Below are 20,236 nucleotides of genomic sequence, written 5' to 3' on the forward strand. Positions count from 1 at the left end.
AGGGTTTTTTTGTTTATTTTTGGGTGTGTGTGTGTGTGTGGGGGGGGGGGTGTTTTAAAGGGGGAACCAAAATAAAAAAAGATTGTGTGCTGATGTTCAGTTGTTAGATGTCATGTAAATCATTTGAAAATGCTGTAGCCTTGAACAAATTAAGATTTCCACTGTTCAACTGGTTATTTCTGTTGATATAAATAAGTTTTTAATGGAAGTGTTTACCCGTTAAACAAAATTCTGGGTAGTATGAGGGCCATCATGCTCCCCCATCTGTTTAACTATATAAAGGGAGCCTGCATCCATGGATTATGGCTGGGGGTAGGGAAAATGATCTACTGTAGCTCTGACTCCACAGAAGCCCCTTGGTTGGGACTTTGTGAGTTTGGAAGGGACAAGTGGTTGCCTAATTTCACAAGTGAGTGATTTATGCTGCTTCCCCCATTTGGAAGACTCCTGTCCAAGGTGGTGTCTGAGGCAGCTGTGATCTGAGAAACACGAGCTATGCTGTCCAGAAGACTCTGGGGGCTTGAAAGAAAGATATTTCTCCATGGATGCCACTAATGGCCAGTAGAGATGCACAGGTCTGTGGGCTTAGTGATGAAACCACTGAGGATTAAATGACAATTGTTCTGCAGTCTAGATGAAAGAGATGGTCCAGTGGTTTAGTGCTCTATTCCCAAGTGAAAACTTTAACACCAAGAGAATTACCAGGACAATAAGTGGGTTAAAACTGCAAGAACTCCAGTGACAGAATGATCCTGATAGGAATGAATTTGTCCCTCTAGTACATTGTTGCATCTTTTCCATTTAGAAAGCAGAAGAGTTTATATTTTATCCACAATAAAATTATCGGTGTCACATCAACTTCCTGAGCTTTGTTCTTGTAATTTCCTTAGCTGCCCACATTCTGCAGCAACCAAATTGAGGGCATAATATCCCACAAGGTCCATTATTGTGAGGGTTTAAAAAGCAGGTTTAATAAACTTACATTACAGTATAAATAATATTGCCTTTCTTGTCCTTGGCAATAATCCAATTCCTGCATTGTGCTAAATTATTCTGTCACTGGCAGTTTATCCATGGAGAAATTGTAGTGAGGTCTTGAAAAACAGTGTGAGGCACTGGCAATGTTACCCTTTCTTAATAATAATAATAATAAAGGTCAGTTAATAAACCCATTCTCTAATTGTTCAGATAAAGTAGAGACAATATTAATATTGTATTTACTGTAATACAATTATGTCAGTGCAATGTAAACCTATTTAGGTCCTATAAGAGTGAGGAGATGTGAACCAAAGCAGTTTGGCCAAAACCAGGAAACTGGTATAATATTATATAAAGAAAACTTCTTTCAAACAAAAGCAATGGGAAAAATATTCACCAAAATCACTTTTCTTTTGCTTGTTCTGTTATGGCGGGATTCTCTGGGACAGAACACCTCACATTTTCACCCTGCAGAGTCAGTGCATTGCTACAGTCTTACTCAAGTGAAAAGTTTTGATACAGCTCTCTCAAACCCTCCAATACCACTTATTGAAGTGGTTGAAAGGCATTGCTGGAAAGTGATGACTGATGCTTTTTCTCACCTAGAGGCTGAGCACAGCCTCTGGAGCGCTCCCAACCCTTGCAGGCTTGGGAGACAGAATCTGAGTCCCTTTTTTGATGTGTTATTTACTGACATATAAGCCCAAATGATTTACAAAATCCCTTTTATATGCAGTTTGCAATCCAGCATTTAGATTTCAATCCTTGCAGTAAGTATTTCACCAAAGCAGTTAAACACTTAAATATCAATAGTGAACAAAATATTCCACACTGAGAGAACTGATTTCACCAGTTGCTACAAGTATGTGATGAATACAATAATAAAACATAACTATATATTTTTTCTTCTGTTTAGTCCTGATGGTCAACCCACGCTTCTTCCGCCTGAGCATGTGCAAGAGTTAAATTTGAGGTCTACAGGCATGCTCAATACCATCCAGAGGTTTTTTGCATATCACATGATTGAAACATATGGCTGTGACTATTCTACAAGTGGACTTTCTTTTGATACACTTCATTCTAAGCTGAAATCTTTTCTTGAACTTCGGACTGCAGACGGACCCAGACATGATACCTATGTTTTATATTATAGTGGTCACTCCCATGGCACTGGTGAATGGGCACTAGCAGGTAACCAGCATTTGGAGCTTTTAATAATACTTTTTTCATTGATAGAACCTACAAGTAGATGACTATTGCTTTATTCTTATGAAATCATACCATACTATTATTAAAACTCAGAAGTTTCATATGTGACAGCTACTCATGTACATGCAAACATTATAGTTCTAAGAACAGGAGGTGTAAAACAAATGGCTAAAGTTAACCATATCAAGCTTCCAAATAAATTGAATTCCTTGTTGCTTAGTCATCTACAAACTTGAGAGTACTTATGAATTTACAGTTTTAATAACCACAATAAAAATGAAAAATAAAATGCTTATGATAGCAATAACAAAGTGAAATATATGTAATTAAATGGAATGTTCAGAGTTCATCAAGAAGCTATATGAAACTTAATGAATTCAGAAGTCTTAGAATAAAGTAGTAATCTGATCTAATTCAATTCAATAATGTCCTGGGAAGATTATTTTGTTCAACATTATTTATGAAGCATTTAATACAGGTTTTGTTGGCCAAGCTTGCAAAGCCCTACATATGTTCAAGTTGGTGGCATTTGTGTGGATAACTTTTGAATGCCGCATCCAATCAATTCCAAAATTTCAGGGAGTGGCCAGAACCCTATTGATTTCGGGGAAAATTGGAGTAATGGAAGGGGGAAAATGGGAACACGTGATACCTCTGCCATCTGTTTTAGCAGAAAGACATCTTCCAGCACCTCTCTAATTATAGATCCAAGAACTGTTTGATGGCAGCCATTAGTGTCATGGAAGTAGGCTACTGAAATTGCTGTGCTGAGTTGGTGACTCAATTTTTGGTGCAGAATTTGGATCCCTGTAACATTGAGGTTTGGTCTATACCTAAAACTTAGGTCAACCTAGCTGCATCACTCAGGGATGTGAAAAATCCACACCCTGAGAAATGTAGTTAAGCTGACCTAAGCTCCAGTGTAGACATGCTAGGTCGACAGAAGAATTCTTCCATCAACCTAGCTTCCATCTCTGAGGGAGTGGACTTCCTACAGCGACAGAAAAACCACTTCTGTTGCTCAAGCATGTGTACACGGTGGCGTAGCTGCAGCGCCGCAGCTGTGCTGCTGTAGCACAAGTGGTATAGATATACCCTAAGTATTTTTTTAAGTTTTTAAAGGTTTGTTTGTTTGTTTTTTCTTGGCAGGCATTGCCACTTAATTTTTTACACCTATGTCAATTTGTGCCATAGGACCTCCCATAGGGAAGCTCTGTCTTCAAATTACAATAAAGGCCAATATAGTGAGAGTGCCGCTTTTATAAAAAATAGAGAGGAAACATGATAAAAAATAAAATATAGAAAGAATGAAGGATTTAAAAGCCATGACAACATTTTTTAGTGGATTTGAATTTTCTTGAGAGAAAGTTCCTCCTGGGTTACCCGTGAATGGTTTGCATGTTGGCACACCGCCAGTTTTTTCTCACAGAGATAATCTAAAGCCACACAAAGAAAAGGAGCAATCAGTATTTGTCATGAATCACTTTCATGGTCAGTTTCCCATTGTGAGATCTAGGTAACCCATGGTGTGTAGCTTGATTTTCCTGCCTGATAGAACTTCTTCGGAATGCATCCAGCTGTATAAGCTGAAAAGCTGAAGGGTATTTGATAATATAATTGTGCATAGTTTATCTGACAGTGATGTTTTGTGACAGATGGAACAGACAGTCATTAGCTCCTCTAATCTGTACCATCCTCTGACCTCTGGAGCAGATTCATAGAGATGACAACAATGAAATGTTAACATTCAGATATAGTAGAGAAAATAGTATCTTCTGGGGGCTTAAGCAATGATGTAGCACAGCAGTAGCACTGTAGTCTTTGTGCTGTAATGACATCTTTAAGATAGGCTTACTGTATTTATTAGCTCACTAACAAAGTTTCTTCATTGTTGGAAGCTTGGAAGTAGCACAGTGGTGTATAAAAGAAACTGTTAATTGGCCATGCATAAAGTATGAGCTATAAAACAGCCTTGGAGGTCATGTTTACTGACTGAATTCAAAAGGCAAGAATCGGGCTATAAAGCTTTGTCTGTATTACTGGAGCTGTCAGTTTAACTGCCTGTGAAACTTGCTAAAGGAATCGGATGTTGCTACATATCCATAGGTCTCTTCCACAGCTTGGTGTCTAGCTCTGGTGTTGGCTGATCTTGACATATGTTTGAGGGGTTAGCACTTGTATGTATAGGAGAAAGACTTACCGGTAAGTTGCTCTCTTTTGGTTAGGTTCACAGTACTGTCTCTTCTGAATTATCTATACCCCCACATGATCATGCGGAAATGTAGGAAAGTCATTAATGCGGGCTTTGCAAATGTGAAAAAGTAAGGAAATACTTTTTCCTAATTTACATTTAGGGCTTGTCTAAATTAGGGAAATTTTCACCAGTGCAAATCCCAAGATCAGACACACTACACTGGAGCAAAGTGGGACTAAAAGAGGTATAATTTACTGGGTAAATTACACCACTTCCCACCAAACTAGTGTGTATACACTATAGGTTTCTGGTTTTTATAAGATGAACCTGACGCTGAATTTCCTGGATTTATCTTCTTTGTTTTGGAGATGATTCCATCCCTGTAAGTTTGTACTTAGAGTTAACGTTCAGAGTACATATTCTATCTTTAATGTAGTTTTTCTCTGGAAGTAACAGATTACAAATGCATTTTTGCCATCTATCAAAGATAAGAATCTGCAGACAGCGATGATATCCCATATACTCTTGGGTATCACTTGACATTCACTGTTTTAAAAGAACACCTCTTCTGGCTACACATCCCCATGACTAATAATAAACTGCCACCTTCTGACAAGACTGGTTGGAGTTTAGTTGACCAAAGATATGGGAGATGTATGATCTGGACTCATAGCCACATACTCTGGCTGGTGGTGGTTCTTACTGGATTTGTTTCTTTTTATTGGATGCACTTTGGACTCTTTGCATCAGGCACCTTACAAATGGATGAAATAAATACATGGGTGCAGAAGAACTTGCTATTTGCAGCAAAATGTGTTTAAAAATATTCTAAATCAAGTATCTGAGCAGAATTTTTTTGGTAGAAATTGATCCAGCTGTATGAAGACAGTAAGTAATTAAAATATTGAATAGAATCAAGCAAATATTATAAAGTAAAATATGTTCAGATTTGTAGTTATAGTAAGTCTTATTTACAGTCACTTGAGCTTCATATGCATGATTTATATTGTCACTAGAAATTCTTGATTTCAAATGCAACCCTCTCCAAGTTAGGGTATGATGAGTCTATATGTTGATAGTAATTATTAAAGCATTAAAAGGAAATGTTACTCAGATAACAGCCTGGATTGCTTATTGTCGTATGGAAGTGAACAAAAGACAGGATTCGTTTTGCTATAAAGTTGCCACAAATTAAACACTCTTGAGTGTCTGGTTTGAGTCAGTCTATAAACATTTATTCAGAGGCTACAATAAAGTTTCTTCATCTAATTACAGTCTGTTTTCTTCAAATATAGTTTGAGTTTTCAAGGAGATGAAACTACTGAAAGTTTGAAGCACTAATCAGAAGTAGTTTTTGAGCTAGACGGAGACAAACATTAGATACAAATCAAAGTTTCAAATCATGGTAACTTTTTGATTACTTGTAACTTAAAATCCATTTAAATTTTCTTTAAACTTCACAGAAACATTCTCTTCTGCCTTTAGAGTAAATCTATCAACGTTCAGGCCAAATGACTCTTCCAAGGCAAAGGTTATGGTGGTGTATGAGCAGGTGGCTTACTAATTCTGCTCTAAAATAGGCAGGGCATATTATGTAGGTTTAAAACATACCCCATTCTGAGGTTTGAACTTGTTAACATAAAGCAAATAATGTAAACTCCACCTCACGCTTTCTGCCCCTGCTTAGCTGTTCTTCTTCAAGTGCTTGCACGTGTCCATTCCATTGTAGGTGTGTGCATGCCCCGAGCACAGTTGCCAGAATTCTTTCCCCTAGCGGTATCCGTTGGGTCGGCTCCAGCTCTCTCCGGTGCCTCACATTCCTCATGGAGGCAGCCTTAAGCCTTGAAGCCGTGCCCGCATTGAGCACCACATCCTCAGTGCAGAGAGCTCCTCCTAAAGGCTGCTCAGCTTAATTTATTTCACAATAGGGTAGGGTTTTGCTCCTACCTGCCTTAATACAAGGGTGAGTTAATGACCGCATCTGCAGCATTGAGTTGGCTGGATTAGTTAGCATCTCCCTGCAGTGGAAAAACCCTGTCACCTTCATAAAAGGTGCTAAAACAGGCTTACTATTGGAAACTGCAAATTTAACTATACTAATGTGTATATTTTTCTGCTTTCCTGCAGGTGGTGATGCATTACGGCTTGACACGCTTTTGGAATGGTGGAGAGAGAAGAATGGTTCTTTTTGTTCACGACTTATAATTGTGTTAGACTGTGAGAACTCCCAGCCTTGGGTTAAAGAAGTAAGAAAAGTAAATGATCTATATATTGCAGTACAAGGAGCAGAATTTGCCAGAGTGGTAGACATTGAGGAAGCAGACCCTCCGCAACTTGGTGACTTTACCAGAGAATGGGTCGAATACAATTGTAACCCTGACAATAGCATCAGCTGGTCTGAAAAGGGCCGTGCGGTGAAAGCAGTGTACGGTGTATCAAAACGCTGGAGTGACTATACTCTACATTTGCCAACAGAAAGTGATGTTGCCAAACACTGGATGGTGTACTTCCCTCGTGTTACCTATCCATTGGTGCATTTGGCAAACTGGTTTTGCGGTCTCAATCTGTTCTGGGTCTGTAAGGCTTGTTTTAGATGCTTGAAAAGATTAAAAATGAATTGGTTTCTTCCCACAGTGCTGGACACAGGACAAGGTTTCAAACTTGTCAAATCATAATTTAAAAACCAAAGATGAGTAGAAGTGGGAGCTCTGGGAACTTTCCCACTCTCAAATTTGATTGACTTGCAATTTTTTATATGTAACAGTTTTCTCTGTTGAAGAAATCTTGCTACTTCAGTAGCTATACTCACTGTGTTCATCTTTTTGAGCAATTACAGTATATGCAAAGGGTTGGGAACTTCATTCTAAAATGAGGAGGATAAGATTATACTATTTGAATTTTGTTACTGAGTTGTATATAAACATGTAAAAGATTTATTAAATATGACCATGCACTTTGGAGACAGTTTGCATGTTCATATGTGCTAAACAGAAAGCTGCCTGTGTTCAGAACCAACAAATTACAGGCTTTAATAGCTATGGCTCATATGATGATAGGTGGCAATTATATCCCTCTCAAACATCAAATACGGGAAAGGAAACAAGCCAGTGTTCAGATCACTTTATTATGCCCTCACACTTCTATGATGGGTTTCAGAGTATTCTAAAACACAGAGTCAAAAAATAAAAAACTCAAGAAGCACTGTAGGTAGGTAGCTGCAAGGATATTTAGATTCATTTACATTAGCATTCTCAGTCCCTGCCTGAGGCTCCCATTGACAACAATAGGAGTTGCCCACACAGAGGGAGGGAATGAAATGGGTCTTCGTTAGAACATTTTGTGGTTCCAACCATGTTCTTCTTGACAGCCAACAAAGAGAGGTTTTCAAATGTGATTTTTAAAACGTTCCATATTTAAAAAAAAAAAAATTCAATCTCTCAGGTGATATTTTCTTTTTTGAAAGAGTTAATAGATATAAGGCATATTAAATGTGCTAAAAGGTTGGGGGGGGGGGGAGAGTGGCTGTCCCATCAGATCTCCTGGACTTCCATTAGTTTGGCTTTTGAATTATTCCCTCTGCAGAAAAACTCAAAATAAAGGAAGCTACTTAGAAAGAAATGATGCAAAGTTTACATATGTATGAATAACAAAACGGGAAGTTCAGAGGTAACCTTGCCCCCAGGTTTATTATCTGAAATCTCTGCTGTGCCTAGGACCCCAGGCCTGTGGAGTGCTGAGTATAGGATTGGATCTAGGGGGCTGATTCTCTCTTTTTTTCAAACTGAAACCAAACAGTTTGACAGGGAGAGTTGGGTTTTCCCTTTGTTGGGGAAATGAGTCCTCTCAGCCCTGAGTATCCCTCTTTTTGGGGGACCTGTCAGCATTGCTCCTTCAGTCAGAGATGTTTGTCAGTTAATATAAGGTAACACTCCCTCCAAGGGAAGAACTCTCTGGCCCCACAGTATGTACTCTTAGCCCTTGTTCACCTGAAGTGCCGGAAACCAAGAGTTGTAGGCTGCTGGGTGGATCCACTTAATGTTGTTTCAGAATAAGTGTGTGTGTGTGTATAATTTATAAGATTTGGGATTTACATCATTCGTTCACCAGCATTTTAGTAAAAATGCAAGTCACTTTATAAATAAGACATTAGCTGAGGAAGTTGCCTGAAATGTAGCTGTGATTTAAACATCTGAAAAAGATTGTTATGCACTCTGTAACTCTTTGACTTCTGAGGGTTCGTAGCCTGCTGGGTTTTTTAACTTAATGGTCAACTCATTTAGATAATTTGCCAATCCTGGTACATATTAATTTGTAAACGCTACAAGAGAGAAAATATTCTATTAGTAATTGCTGGGCACGCCAGCAATCCCAATAACTCCATTGTTCCTTCAAACTATCACTTCCAACGTGTTAAATTCACTGGCAAGTTAGGGCACCTTCCTAAATTTCCTTTATTATCCTGTGTTGTGCAAGTTAGTTTAGCAAGAAAATCACCATTCCTTCCCTGCCACAAAAAGGGATGGGAGCTACGGTGGGTGAGGGACAAATCAAATCAAATAAACTGTCAAGTTTCATTCCATTCAACTATTTCAAAATAACTACTGCACTAATGGTAGCTAAGACATTCCAAAGAGAAAGCAATAGAGGAAGAGAGAACACTGTGTTCCCAAAAGGGAAGCACTCTCTTGATCTTACCGAGCTGGTCTACAAAAGTATTTTTCAGCTATTTTTGAGTGACCAAACCTTGGGTCTGGATGGGAGGGATCTTCACACAGACAGTTATTTGTCTTAGTAAAATGATCATTACTTTGGCTGCAGTTTTGTTGCAATAATAGACGGCTCCATCTAGATGGCTCATAGTACCCAGACAAATGTGGGTGTAATGTAATGTAAATGTGTAATGACAGATTTAAATAGTTAACTATGTCTCTGTAAAGCCCCATTATTAGGACATAGTAGTTACAACACAAACTTTACAAGTCAAGAAATTAGAACATTGTAATTCAAAAAAACATAAACATGAATCTGGAAATACTGTTGATTTCATCACCAGCCTTATCTCTGCCTCTTGCTTATTCACTATGGACTGGTGGACGATCCTTTACTCTCTAGTTGCAACTGGAGAAATCTTGTGTTTATATGAACTACATCAGTATATTCTGCTGTTGTCCAATGATATAACTGGCTTTCATCCTTGTAGCCAGTATTGGTTACAGAGGGAGCCCATCATTGGAGAGTATATTAGAAGTCTGTGGCCTATATGTTGTGAGAAGATATAGAAATGTTGATATTGTGCCTGCATATGAAAGTGTGAGATCTCTGACCTATGCTGGGAGTGTGAATGGCCTAGTGTGGGGCAGCCAGTCCATAGTACAATGATGGGCAGGGACAGAGGGTAATATGTCAAATAATGTCTGCTGTGGCATGTACCTGGAAGGCAAGGAAGGGGCTGATCCTATAGCCTCTATTTAGTGGATGGGTTTACAGTTTATCTACTGGCCTGCTGCGTTATCTCTAGGATAGTGGGGATGGTCTTTAGCCTGTAGTTGAAAGATGGATGGGGGATATTGCTATTGATTAAGAAGGCAGAGGTAAAGTTGGTGTTTGGAAACTTAACTGAGTATCTCTGTATTTTCCCATGTGTTTGTTTTAACTACAACATTCTAATTTCCTGAGTTTCAAATACTTGTGTTTTTAACCTGAACTCAAAAGTCCCTCACTTTCAGACTTTTTAAGAATAACGATAGTATTCTAATAATACTATTTTAAATGTAAAGATCTGTTTATAGCCATACTAACTGGGCTTTTTGTCTGGAATCTTCCTTTCCCATTGTCCAAAAGAACATGCTGTCCATCTGTTTTTAATCAAAAAAAGAACCACAGGGGTTGGGAGCCTACAGAACTCAAACACATTAATTCTGAGTGGCACTAACTTCTACGCCCCATTATCCAGCAGCACCAATGACTGCAGAACTCCATACCTCTGTGGCTGGCTCTCTGTACAGGTGCCACAAGATCAGCGGGGATGCAGCTGGAATTCTCTAGAGGTGTTGTGGCATCCAAGCAATTATAGGGCCATGCCCCAACTTCATGTGGCTGCAAACCCCTCTGGAGGGGGTAATACATCAGAAACTGCTTGAGGCAATGACTTATCCCTAAGGTTGGTCAGGATTGAACAGACAACATTTAACGGTACCTCAAGTTATTGATTTTGTTGACAGATACTGGAGCATAGACGGCATGATGACACTCCTGTGGAACTGTGACCTGCCTAGTATTAAGCAGAAGTGATTTTAGGAACATTTGCAGTTGCAAGCTCCAGCCCTGCTACAGGATCCAGGCAGGCAAACCTCAGTGAGACTGACTTCAATGGAACTCTGCCTAAATTGATCCTGGTGCAGGGTTGGGGGCATATTTGAATCTCAGTGCCATAAGGTGCTATTTAAATCTGATTCCAAAGAGTATCTCATTTGAGCAAATGCTTAGGAATGAGCAGTATGGAGTCAGCAGGTGACTCAAGATTTGAGCTTATTTTGCAGGTATTTGACTTCTGCACTGTACATTCAGCCACTCGTTCAAAAGGTATGTATTTTTACCACAGCTGTGGGCTCACTTTATGTTGGCTTGGTTTACATTTCAGTTACCTCCTTTACAGGAACATCCTTGCTGAAACATACAGATGCACTGACTCCTGAAAACAATTGTCTTGAAATGGACTGCATATTGAAAATATACATTGATGTTTTTCTCTGACTAAACACAGGATGAATCCATTTCCTTTTTTAAAATGTTTGCAGTATCACTTCTGTATCTCCACTTTTTTGTTTGTGCTTTCGGAGTTTTGGTTTTGTTCTCTTGTCTTCAGATAAAACATTTCCTAGGATTTTTTTTTAATTTACAAATTCTTCTTCCCTTCAGTTTGCAAGGTGATAATCTAACGGGGTGCTACACTTGAGTGGTTAGATGGCATTTTCAGTTTGTTGCCTGCGCTTGATAGTGTAATTGGGTGAAATGCCTTGTTTATAAGTGTTAGAATTTTTGTTTGGGGAGATTTTTTAATAGTTGGTTTTAGATTCTGTAAATGAATATTTGTGTGTTGTAATATTATTGCTCAAATATATTTTGCTCTTTTGGATGCTCATCTCCATTTAATTTTTTTTCACTTTTGTTTTGTTTGTGGTTTGACACTCTAGTTTTGTTGTCATGCATTAATCTTCCATTTACTGTAATTTCTCGATTTACATGGTTTTAAACCTGGCTTGTTTCAGTGCACTGTAGATAAAAATCACAGCAGAACTGACTGAAAATATATCACCCAAGGATGCTCTGAAATTTGATACTTTAAAAGTAATATTACTAGATTAAATCATTGACACAAGAATCTTTTTATCTTGGGCTATTTTTTCCCCTCCTTATCTCTCAGTAGACAGCCTAATATGAATGCTCAAAGGCTACATCTGCATGAGCAATTTTATTTAGCCTGATTGATTATTCCACCTCTACTTCACTAACAGCCTACCCCAACTCTCAATAAAAGTCAATAGAGAGACTCCTATTTGAGTTGGATCAAGCCTAGGAGACTGTGTAGAAATCATGAGACAATGGCACTACAGAATGCTGAAGTGTACGTGTACGTACTAGTCTCTCAATATCTACTGACGAGATTCCGACAGTACTTTTTTGTAACAAAGATCATACCACATTGCTCGTTGACAAAAAAAACAGAGTTGAACCGGGCTCTGCTTGGATGGGAGACTTCTGTGGAACATGTAAGTTCTGCAGGATGTATTTCTGGTGATTTGGCAGATTGCACAGCACTCTACCTCCTGAACTAATTTACTAAAACAATCCCCAGCTGCTGGAAGTGCCATGCTTTAGAGACACCTATAGCTAAGACCCTGACTACTTGTGTTGTTAAAGATCCAATGGCATTTCTTGCAAAAATAAAGATGTTAATGTAGGTGTCATGACTAAATTCTAACTCAGGTAATCACATTCTGCAATCCTTACATTGCTTTTGTAATTTCATTTAATTATCCTTCACTTCTTATTCTAAATTTCTGTTTAGTATTGCTGATTACTGCATTTCAATGGTGACACAATCTCTACAGTTTGTATTTTAGGCTTTTACATTTATTAAAGAACTTTGGAATGAGAGATCCTACATCAATGTAATAAAAAGAAAATAGTATAACCTAACTCAAGTCTTCTGATCATGATTCTAGTAGGAAATGGCACATATTTAACCCTCCTTAATTCTTATTTGAACTTTAAAATTGTATGTTCTTCTTCAAGTGCTTGCTCATGTCCATTCCATATTAGGTGTGTGCACTCGCCACATGCACCGGTGCCGGAAGTCTTTCCACCAGTGATGGTGCTGGAACTTCTGCTGCTTTGGTTAGCTTTCGCTTAGTTCAGTGTGTCCCATGAACGTTTCTTGTAAAATAGTTGTATATAGTTTAGTATTACCCTTAGGGTTAGCTTTAGTTAGTTGGTCCCGGACAGACTCAGCCTAGGGACAGGGCATGGCCCCGGTCCCCAGGCTTTAAACCATGCAATCTAAGCACCCCATGCCCATCAGCGACCTGCACGTTAGCTGTTTAAGGTGTCTAGGAGAAGGACACTTAAGCGATAAGTGTCACATCTGTAAGACGTCCAAACCCAGAACGAAAAAGGAGAGAGACATCCGTCTCAGGGCATTCCTGATGGAGTCAGCGCTGACCCTGGCACCGGAGCAGAGGTCCGATTTGGCCCCGAGCACCGCAGCTTCGGTACAGAGTGCCCCGCTGGTGCCGTCTACGAGCCAGCACTTATCCCCTGCCAAGAAGCCCAAGAGGTCTGCGAGGGGAAGATCTCCCACTTCCCGTAAGGGAAAGGAGAGGACTGGAGGAGAGCCAAGACCCGTGCTGGGCAGCTCAACACCTCCATCAGGGAGTCGGGCTTCAGCTAATGTCGAGCCCCTTCTGTACTATGCCTGCCACACCAGACAGTGATGAGGGCCTTCATCAGCTCAAAGTCCTGTCGATGCCCGAGGCCCTGCAGGCAGCACAGGAGATCCTGAAGCTACTGGTGCTGCCCACACCGACTCCCATCAGTACCCGAGCCCAGGGGTAAACCTGCCTTGGGACCGATCTGAGTGTCCCTGCCTCAGCAGCGCCGCTCCCTATCATGGGGAACATCCCACCAGCGCTTGCCCACATGGAGCTGTCATTACTCGGACTTTGGAAGGCAGGCTCAAAGAAGCCCTCTTCAGTCTCCTGCTCGCTGGTAACCTGGCGCAGACCTCCGGAGGCACATGCCCCCCGGTATGAGCTTTGAGACTGACCCATCATGTCTCCAATACCTCGACACTGGTCCTGTGGCCGATTGGCAAAAGGGGGTCATCAGTCACCAGCCCGCCATCGCCGAGATGTGAATCCCCTCGATCAAGGAGATTCTACCTATGACTGTCCCGGTCCTGCTCTAGATCCCAGTACAGGTCAAATTGCATGAGGCATAGATCGCCGGTCTACCGACGCAGATCCGCTGAACGCCAAAGATCCCCGGGGTCCCATGGGAGGAACACATCCCAGTCGGACAGGTCGATGTCAAGGCACAGCAGCCGACACGGGGGAGGGGGGGAGGAGGGCCGCTGGGCCAGCTGGTCATGGTCACTCCGCAGCATCCGCTTCGCTTACAACCCTGGTGCTGATCAGGGGTCCCTGGTAGCAGGCCAGGTGCCAGCACCAGTGGTACCATCAACCTCATTGACACCGCAGCTGACCCCAATGGTTGGCAGCATGGTACCCCTGGAACCCAGGGGGGTTCACCCAGTCTTTCCAGGCCTCCCAATCAGTGGCGGGGGCCTCAGGCTATTGGCCGCAGTATCCCACCCTCCTCCAGAGGTGGAGGCCCCACAGGGGAAGACCCCCCAGGCCCATGTGGACCTAGGGGAGCAGCCAGTTGGACCACCAGGGGATGTGATGGATCCCTTGGCACTGGCTTCATCCTCATCATCACCGGACGAAGCTATTACGGGTCCCCCTCACCCAGTTCCACAAGATAATGCCAAGGCTCATCAGGAGCTCTTGAAGAGAGTCGCCTCTAACCTGGGGCTCCAGGCAAAGGAACTTGAGGGGCCACTGGACTCACTGTTGGACATACTTTGCTCCACAGCACCCGCTAGGGTGGCTTTACCCCACTAATTAATAATTAATGCCCTATGGCAAACCCCCTCTTCCCTGCCACCCATCTCAAAAAGTGCTGAGCGCAAATATTTTGTGCCAGCTAAAGGCCATGAGTATATTCACCCAGCTCCAAACTCCCTCGTAGTTGAGGCCATTAACCAGAAGAGGCAGGGTCAGCCCGGGGCTACACCCAAGAATAAAGACTCGAAGAGACTGGATCTGTTTGGGTGAATAGTTTATTCATCTTCAAGCCTTCAGTTGGGAGTGGCCAACTGCCAAACCCTCCTTGGCTGCTATGACTACAATATGTAGCAGTCTATGGCCAAATTCGAGCTCTCGGTGCCCAAAGGGTCCAGGAAGGAATTCCTGGTGATCCTCAAGGAGGGCACTGCTGCAGTGACAGCGGCCCTCCAAGCAGCCTCGGACACAGCAGACTCCATGGCTCGCACCATGGCCTCGGCCCAGGGTGGATTTGATTTAAATCATTATTTAAATCACTAGTCAGGAAGGCTCGATATAATCATGGATTTCTACATAAAAGCACATTCTTGTTGGTTGTTATAACCTTAATACATATTCTTCACAACTCAGAGATAGATGTAGGTTTCATTTTTAGAAGGTGTACACTATACATTTTAAAGTGATTTATTTTTAAAACTTTTCAGATTAGTTTTACAGCTATATCAGAAAATGAATGATTGGTTATTTCATTTACCAAAGGTAATTGAAGCAGATATTTATGAAGTCATTGAGAGGTGAACTATTCAACAGATTAATATTTGGAGGATTTTCTTGCCATGCTGTATTAGGAGGAGAATATCACCAGACATTTAAATTGTTTTAGTTAAATAAAACAACATTATGTATTCTGGATTTTTTCTTCAACATAAAATATTTTAACAAAACAAGCATATTAATTTTTTGAATTTAGTTAAACATTCAAGTTTTTTAAAATCAGGTTTATTTTTGTTAACATTGTTTTTAACTAAAATAGTTAAATGAATTAAAAAAAAACAACACCAAATTAAATCAACTATGGCAGCCAGGTCAACATGAGAAACTTAAAATATTGGCTGCTGCGGCTAACTCAGTCGTCTTCACCTTCATTTTCCTGTTTGTTCATAATCTGGAAAAGAAAAACAAGCTTTCTGCACCGGCAGAAGAAACTACTGCTGTTAAAAGTGAGATTATCACTTCAACAGTCTCTGAATCCTAGTGCTTAAGTGACTTCCTCCAGTTCACTGGTGACACTTTCTTTAAAACATCATCAGCAAACATATATTTCTTGAATGGTTCACCCTTCGCTCTGAAGTTTATTATAGTTGTCATTATGGAGGGATGATTGCTGGATGTCCATGTCATAGCCAACTCCTCTTCTTCGGCAGTTAAGGTTTGACCCTGGTACCAAGCATTGAGAATATTTGCAAGAAAATGAGCTGGAGATAGTGCTTGTTCCATTTGTTTTTTTAATGTTTGTAATTAAACTCTGTCTGTCATTGCATATTTCTCTTTTTAAGATCTCACTCAGTTCCTTCCAAGTTTCAACAGCGTCAGCAATAAAACAGCTATTTCCCTGCATTTTGTTCAAGGCTACAGAAATAGGCTTCAGGGTACTCAGCATGTGTTCAACATTTCTCTTAAGCCCAATGTTGAGAACTTTGGCTGTGACAGTGCCATCTATTCTTTCACGATTCTGTTCACAAACTGTCACCAGATTAGGCCAGTTCTTGATATAGGGCTCAAAACAGTCCACTACTGACTTCCATCGCATGTCTTGTGGGAGAGTTAGCTTGGTTCCACCCACATTTTTCAGAGCAGCTGTTGCAAAGTGGTTGTTACAGAAGTATTTTGCAATTTCAACAACATTAGCCTTTATTTCTGGAACACTGAAGTCTTTGGCTACGAGGTGCATCAAATGACCACTGTAACTGTATGTTGTTAGCTTGGGACTCTCTTCTAAATAATTTCTTCTCATCTTGGATACATTTGTAGCATTGTCTGTGACCAATCTGCATACTAGACATTTTAAATTTATTTTCACAGTTTGTTATAACTTTTACTGCTACTTCTTGTAGGTATTCTGCTATGTGGGCATTTCCTGATGTATCAATTGTTTCGTAAGGAAGACATTCCCTTCTTCTGTTGTCACACAAGCACATAAAACAAGATCATTGTGGACATTGCTCCACCCATCAAGACTCAGGTTAACAGTTTTACCCTCTAGACCTTTTGCACACTGCTCAATTTCTCTTTCATACACTTTATCCAGCAATTTTCTTGTGACATCTGCTCTATTGGGTGGACTGTATCCTGGCCTTAATGACTGAACCATGTTAATGAAGTGTGGGTTTTCAATCATACGGAAAGGAGAGTTTTTGTTGCATAAACAAACCGGGCAATTTTTTCATCAATTACCGCTTTTTGTAATCTGCTGGTTCTTATCTTATTTTATTTATGGTTGTTTCTGGATGATAAAGGTTTTTTTTCTTTTTGCTACAAGTGATATACTGTGGCTATGTGACGTACATGAAGTGACTGAAACACTATCATTGGCAGATAACTCTAAAACTATAGCAAATGATGGTGATCTTGAAGGTGGATAGTCTTCAGAATCCTGTATGTTGAGGATGGATTCTCCTAAACAAAATAAGTCAATGCAGTTATTTAATTACCACCATACTGCTCATTTAGTATTACTCATTGCATTTACTGACACTCAGTACTATTTTAAAGATTAAATTGTAAAAGGAAGATCTGCCTATTTCAGCTATTTATTTTTTTATCTCAACTGCATCTAAAATGATAGTCCCATACAGCAGTGTTTCTCAAACTGGGGTCACCACTTGTGTAGGGAAAGCCCGTGGCGGGCCAGGCCAGTTTGTTTACCTGCCCTGTCCACAGGTCCGGCTGATCACAGCTCTCACTTGCCACAGTTCGCTGCTCCGGGCCAATTGGAGCTACTGGAAGCGGCGTGGGCCAAGGGACATACTGGCTGCTGCTTCCAGCAGCTCTCATTGGCCTGCAGCGGCGAACCGCAGCCCATGGGAGCTGCAATTGGCTGGACCTGCAGACGGGGCAGGTAAACAAATCGGCCCGGCCCACCAAGGGCTTTCCCTACACAAGCGGCGACCCCAGTTTGAGAAACACTGCCATAGAGTAACAATTATATTTTTTGCTCAAACATGAGAATTCAAGAATAGTCCAGAAGGAAGACAGGCAGTCCTTAAGAAAGAAGTATGAAATAAAAAAGTTTACCAGCCTGAAGATCCTGCATGTTCACATAAGATCCTTTCATCATCTTCAACGCAGCTTTCTCCTGAGAAGAAACACTTCTGATTATTTTGTTTCATTCGAGCAACCAGGTCTTACATTTCTTTGTTGCGCTGTTTGCATTTTGCACGCATGCCTGTCTTACCTACAGGTAGAGGAACTTCATTAAAATATTCCCAAACTAGGTCTCTTTTATGGCCTGCTGCCATGATAGGTTTTCCCTTCTAGTGAGAGAATGGTGTGGCAGATCTCAAATCAGTGAAGGCTACACTCAGAAAGACCTCAAGACTTCTGGAATATGCTGCTCAAACAGTTTCACTTTTGTTACTGCCTGTCCCTCCCTTCTCACATTTATCTCCAGACTTCTTCTCCTTGTCCAGATCTATTCCGCCCCCAACAATCTTCTATTCATTGAACTTTCTGAAACTTTTCACTTTTCACAGAGAGAGGTAAGGGATTGACTCTGTGTACACAAATTTGCAGAGGGAAAGTAGGGTTGAGGTCTGTTATTTCTCACCTCTATATTTCATTTATTTATTTATTTATTTTAAAACATTTTTGTTGTTAACAAGCATGTTATCTCTGAAGACACAAATCCACAGTTTGAGAACTGCAAAACTGAGCATCTCTGATGGTATCTTCTAGACTGAGCACTGTGTCCCATTGGGTAGATAGAAAGATTAACCTAAATAATCTATACAGAAGCCCCTGGAACCCCATAAAATTGGATCCCTAATCCATGAACTATTGGAACTCATTTACAAAACTTTTCTTAAACATTATAATCTACACATCCATGAATTCCTACCCACCTCCAGGAGTACTGCTTGGGAGTCACCTAATATGGAATGGACATTGTGACGTTATTGACATAAACTGGGACCGTATAGATCATTGTTGCAACCAAGGTCCTGTAGTGGCATGCAAATCTTGTATAAAGGGGGTCAAATGGGGTGTCTAGGACAAGGTTATGGTTTACTGGTTATGATTATGCTGTCTATATGTGTGTATCAGTTTTGTAGTCGAAGTTATGAATATTGGCTCTATACTGTCTGTATGGCAAACTTATGCTATGCTTCTGGGTGACATCCCAGACAAGCTGAGATTAGCTCTGCCTAGCCTGCTTGATGGCCCATTAAGGACCATCAGCTATACAATGGACCCATTGAGAGAAGGCAGATACGCCTTGTAACTCAGCAAAGTATGCAGGGACTGGCCCATGTGACTCCAGACTCCATTTTGCTGTAATTTTCCACAGTAAGAACAAAGGGGTGTTCTTACACCTGGAAAAGACTATATAAGGCTGATGCCTCATCTCCATCTGGTCTTCAATCCCGCTTCTTACCTCTGGAGGAACTTTGCTACAAACTGAAGCTCTGAACAAAGGACTGAGGACCCATCCCAGCTGGGGATGTATTCCAGAGACTTGATTTGAACCTGCAGTTTATTCCATCGCTGCTGCAAGCCTGAACCAAGAACTTTGCCATTACTGTATGTAATTGATTCCATTTAACCAATTCTAACTCTCATCTCTATCTTTTTCCTTTTATGAATAAACCTTTAGATTTTAGATTCTAAAGGATTGGCAGCAGCGTGATTTGTGGGTAAGATCTGACTTGTATATTGACCTGGGTCTGGGGCTTGGTCCTTTGGGATCAGGAGAACCTTTTTCTTTTACTGGGGTATTGGTTTTCATAACCATTTGTCCCCATAACGTGTGGCACTGGTGGTAATACTGGGAAACTGGAGTGTCTAAGGAGATTGCTTGTGAGACTTGCGGTTAGCCAGTGGGGTGAGACCGAAGTCCTAGTCTGGCTGGTTTGGTTTGCCTTAGAGGTGGAAAAACCCCAGCCTTGGGCCGTAATTGCCCTGTTTTAGCAATTTGTCCTGAGTTGGCGCTCTCAGTTGGGTTCCGCCAGAACCGCATTGTCACAGACATGAGCAAGCACTCGAAGAAGAAAAGACTGTTACCTTTTCCATAACTACTGTTCTGGTTGTGTTGCTCATGTCCGTTCCATAACCCGCCCTCCTTCCCCACTGTCGGAGTTTTCGGCAAGAAGGAATTGAGGGTGGGGGGGCCCCTTATACCACGCCATGCAGGAACCACTCCAGAGGACGCCAGAGCCGGTTCCCTATGGATATTGCTAAGGGAAAAGCTTCTGGCACCGGTGCATGGGGTGAGCACACACACCTAATATGGAATGGACATGAGCAACACATCTCGAAGAACACCAGTTACGGAAAAGGTAACTCTCTTTTTTTCCCTTAGATGTTGTTAAATATATTATGCAATTGGAAAGCAAATGTATTCTTCACATAAAAGCATACCTAGCTAATAGCACAGTAATGTAAACAGAAATGTCTTTCAGGGAGAGCATTCAATTTGAACAGCAGGTTAAAATAGCTCTACCCTTGTATT

At 40.9% G+C, this 20,236-nt stretch overlaps 2 protein-coding genes across 5 annotated transcripts in view; one reads left to right on the forward strand and one right to left on the reverse strand.

Moving 5' to 3' along the window:
* The window catches only part of TMEM168 (transmembrane protein 168), a 29,206-nt gene extending 17,444 nt beyond the window's left edge, over nt 1-11,762 (forward strand). For all 3 annotated transcript variants that reach the window (XM_054024024.1, XM_054024017.1, XM_054024011.1), the window contains 2 exons: nt 1,895-2,169; nt 6,509-11,762. In XM_054024024.1, coding sequence (XP_053879999.1) covers nt 1,895-2,169; nt 6,509-7,056 — 823 coding nt within the window. In that variant the 3' untranslated portion in view covers nt 7,057-11,762. The remainder of the gene's footprint in view (nt 1-1,894; nt 2,170-6,508) is intronic.
* Nucleotides 11,763-14,765: 3,003 nt separating this feature from the next.
* Nucleotides 14,766-20,236, reverse strand: part of LOC128834877 (uncharacterized) — a 145,981-nt gene continuing 140,510 nt past the window's right edge. For both annotated transcript variants that reach the window (XM_054024060.1, XM_054024045.1), the window contains 2 exons: nt 17,803-17,863; nt 14,766-17,184 (listed from right to left, as the gene is read on the reverse strand). In XM_054024060.1, coding sequence (XP_053880035.1) covers nt 17,154-17,184; nt 17,803-17,863 — 92 coding nt within the window. In that variant the 3' untranslated portion in view covers nt 14,766-17,153. The remainder of the gene's footprint in view (nt 17,185-17,802; nt 17,864-20,236) is intronic.

This window comes from Malaclemys terrapin, chromosome 1, assembly GCF_027887155.1.
Source record: "Malaclemys terrapin pileata isolate rMalTer1 chromosome 1, rMalTer1.hap1, whole genome shotgun sequence".
Taxonomy (NCBI): Eukaryota; Metazoa; Chordata; order Testudines; family Emydidae; genus Malaclemys; species Malaclemys terrapin.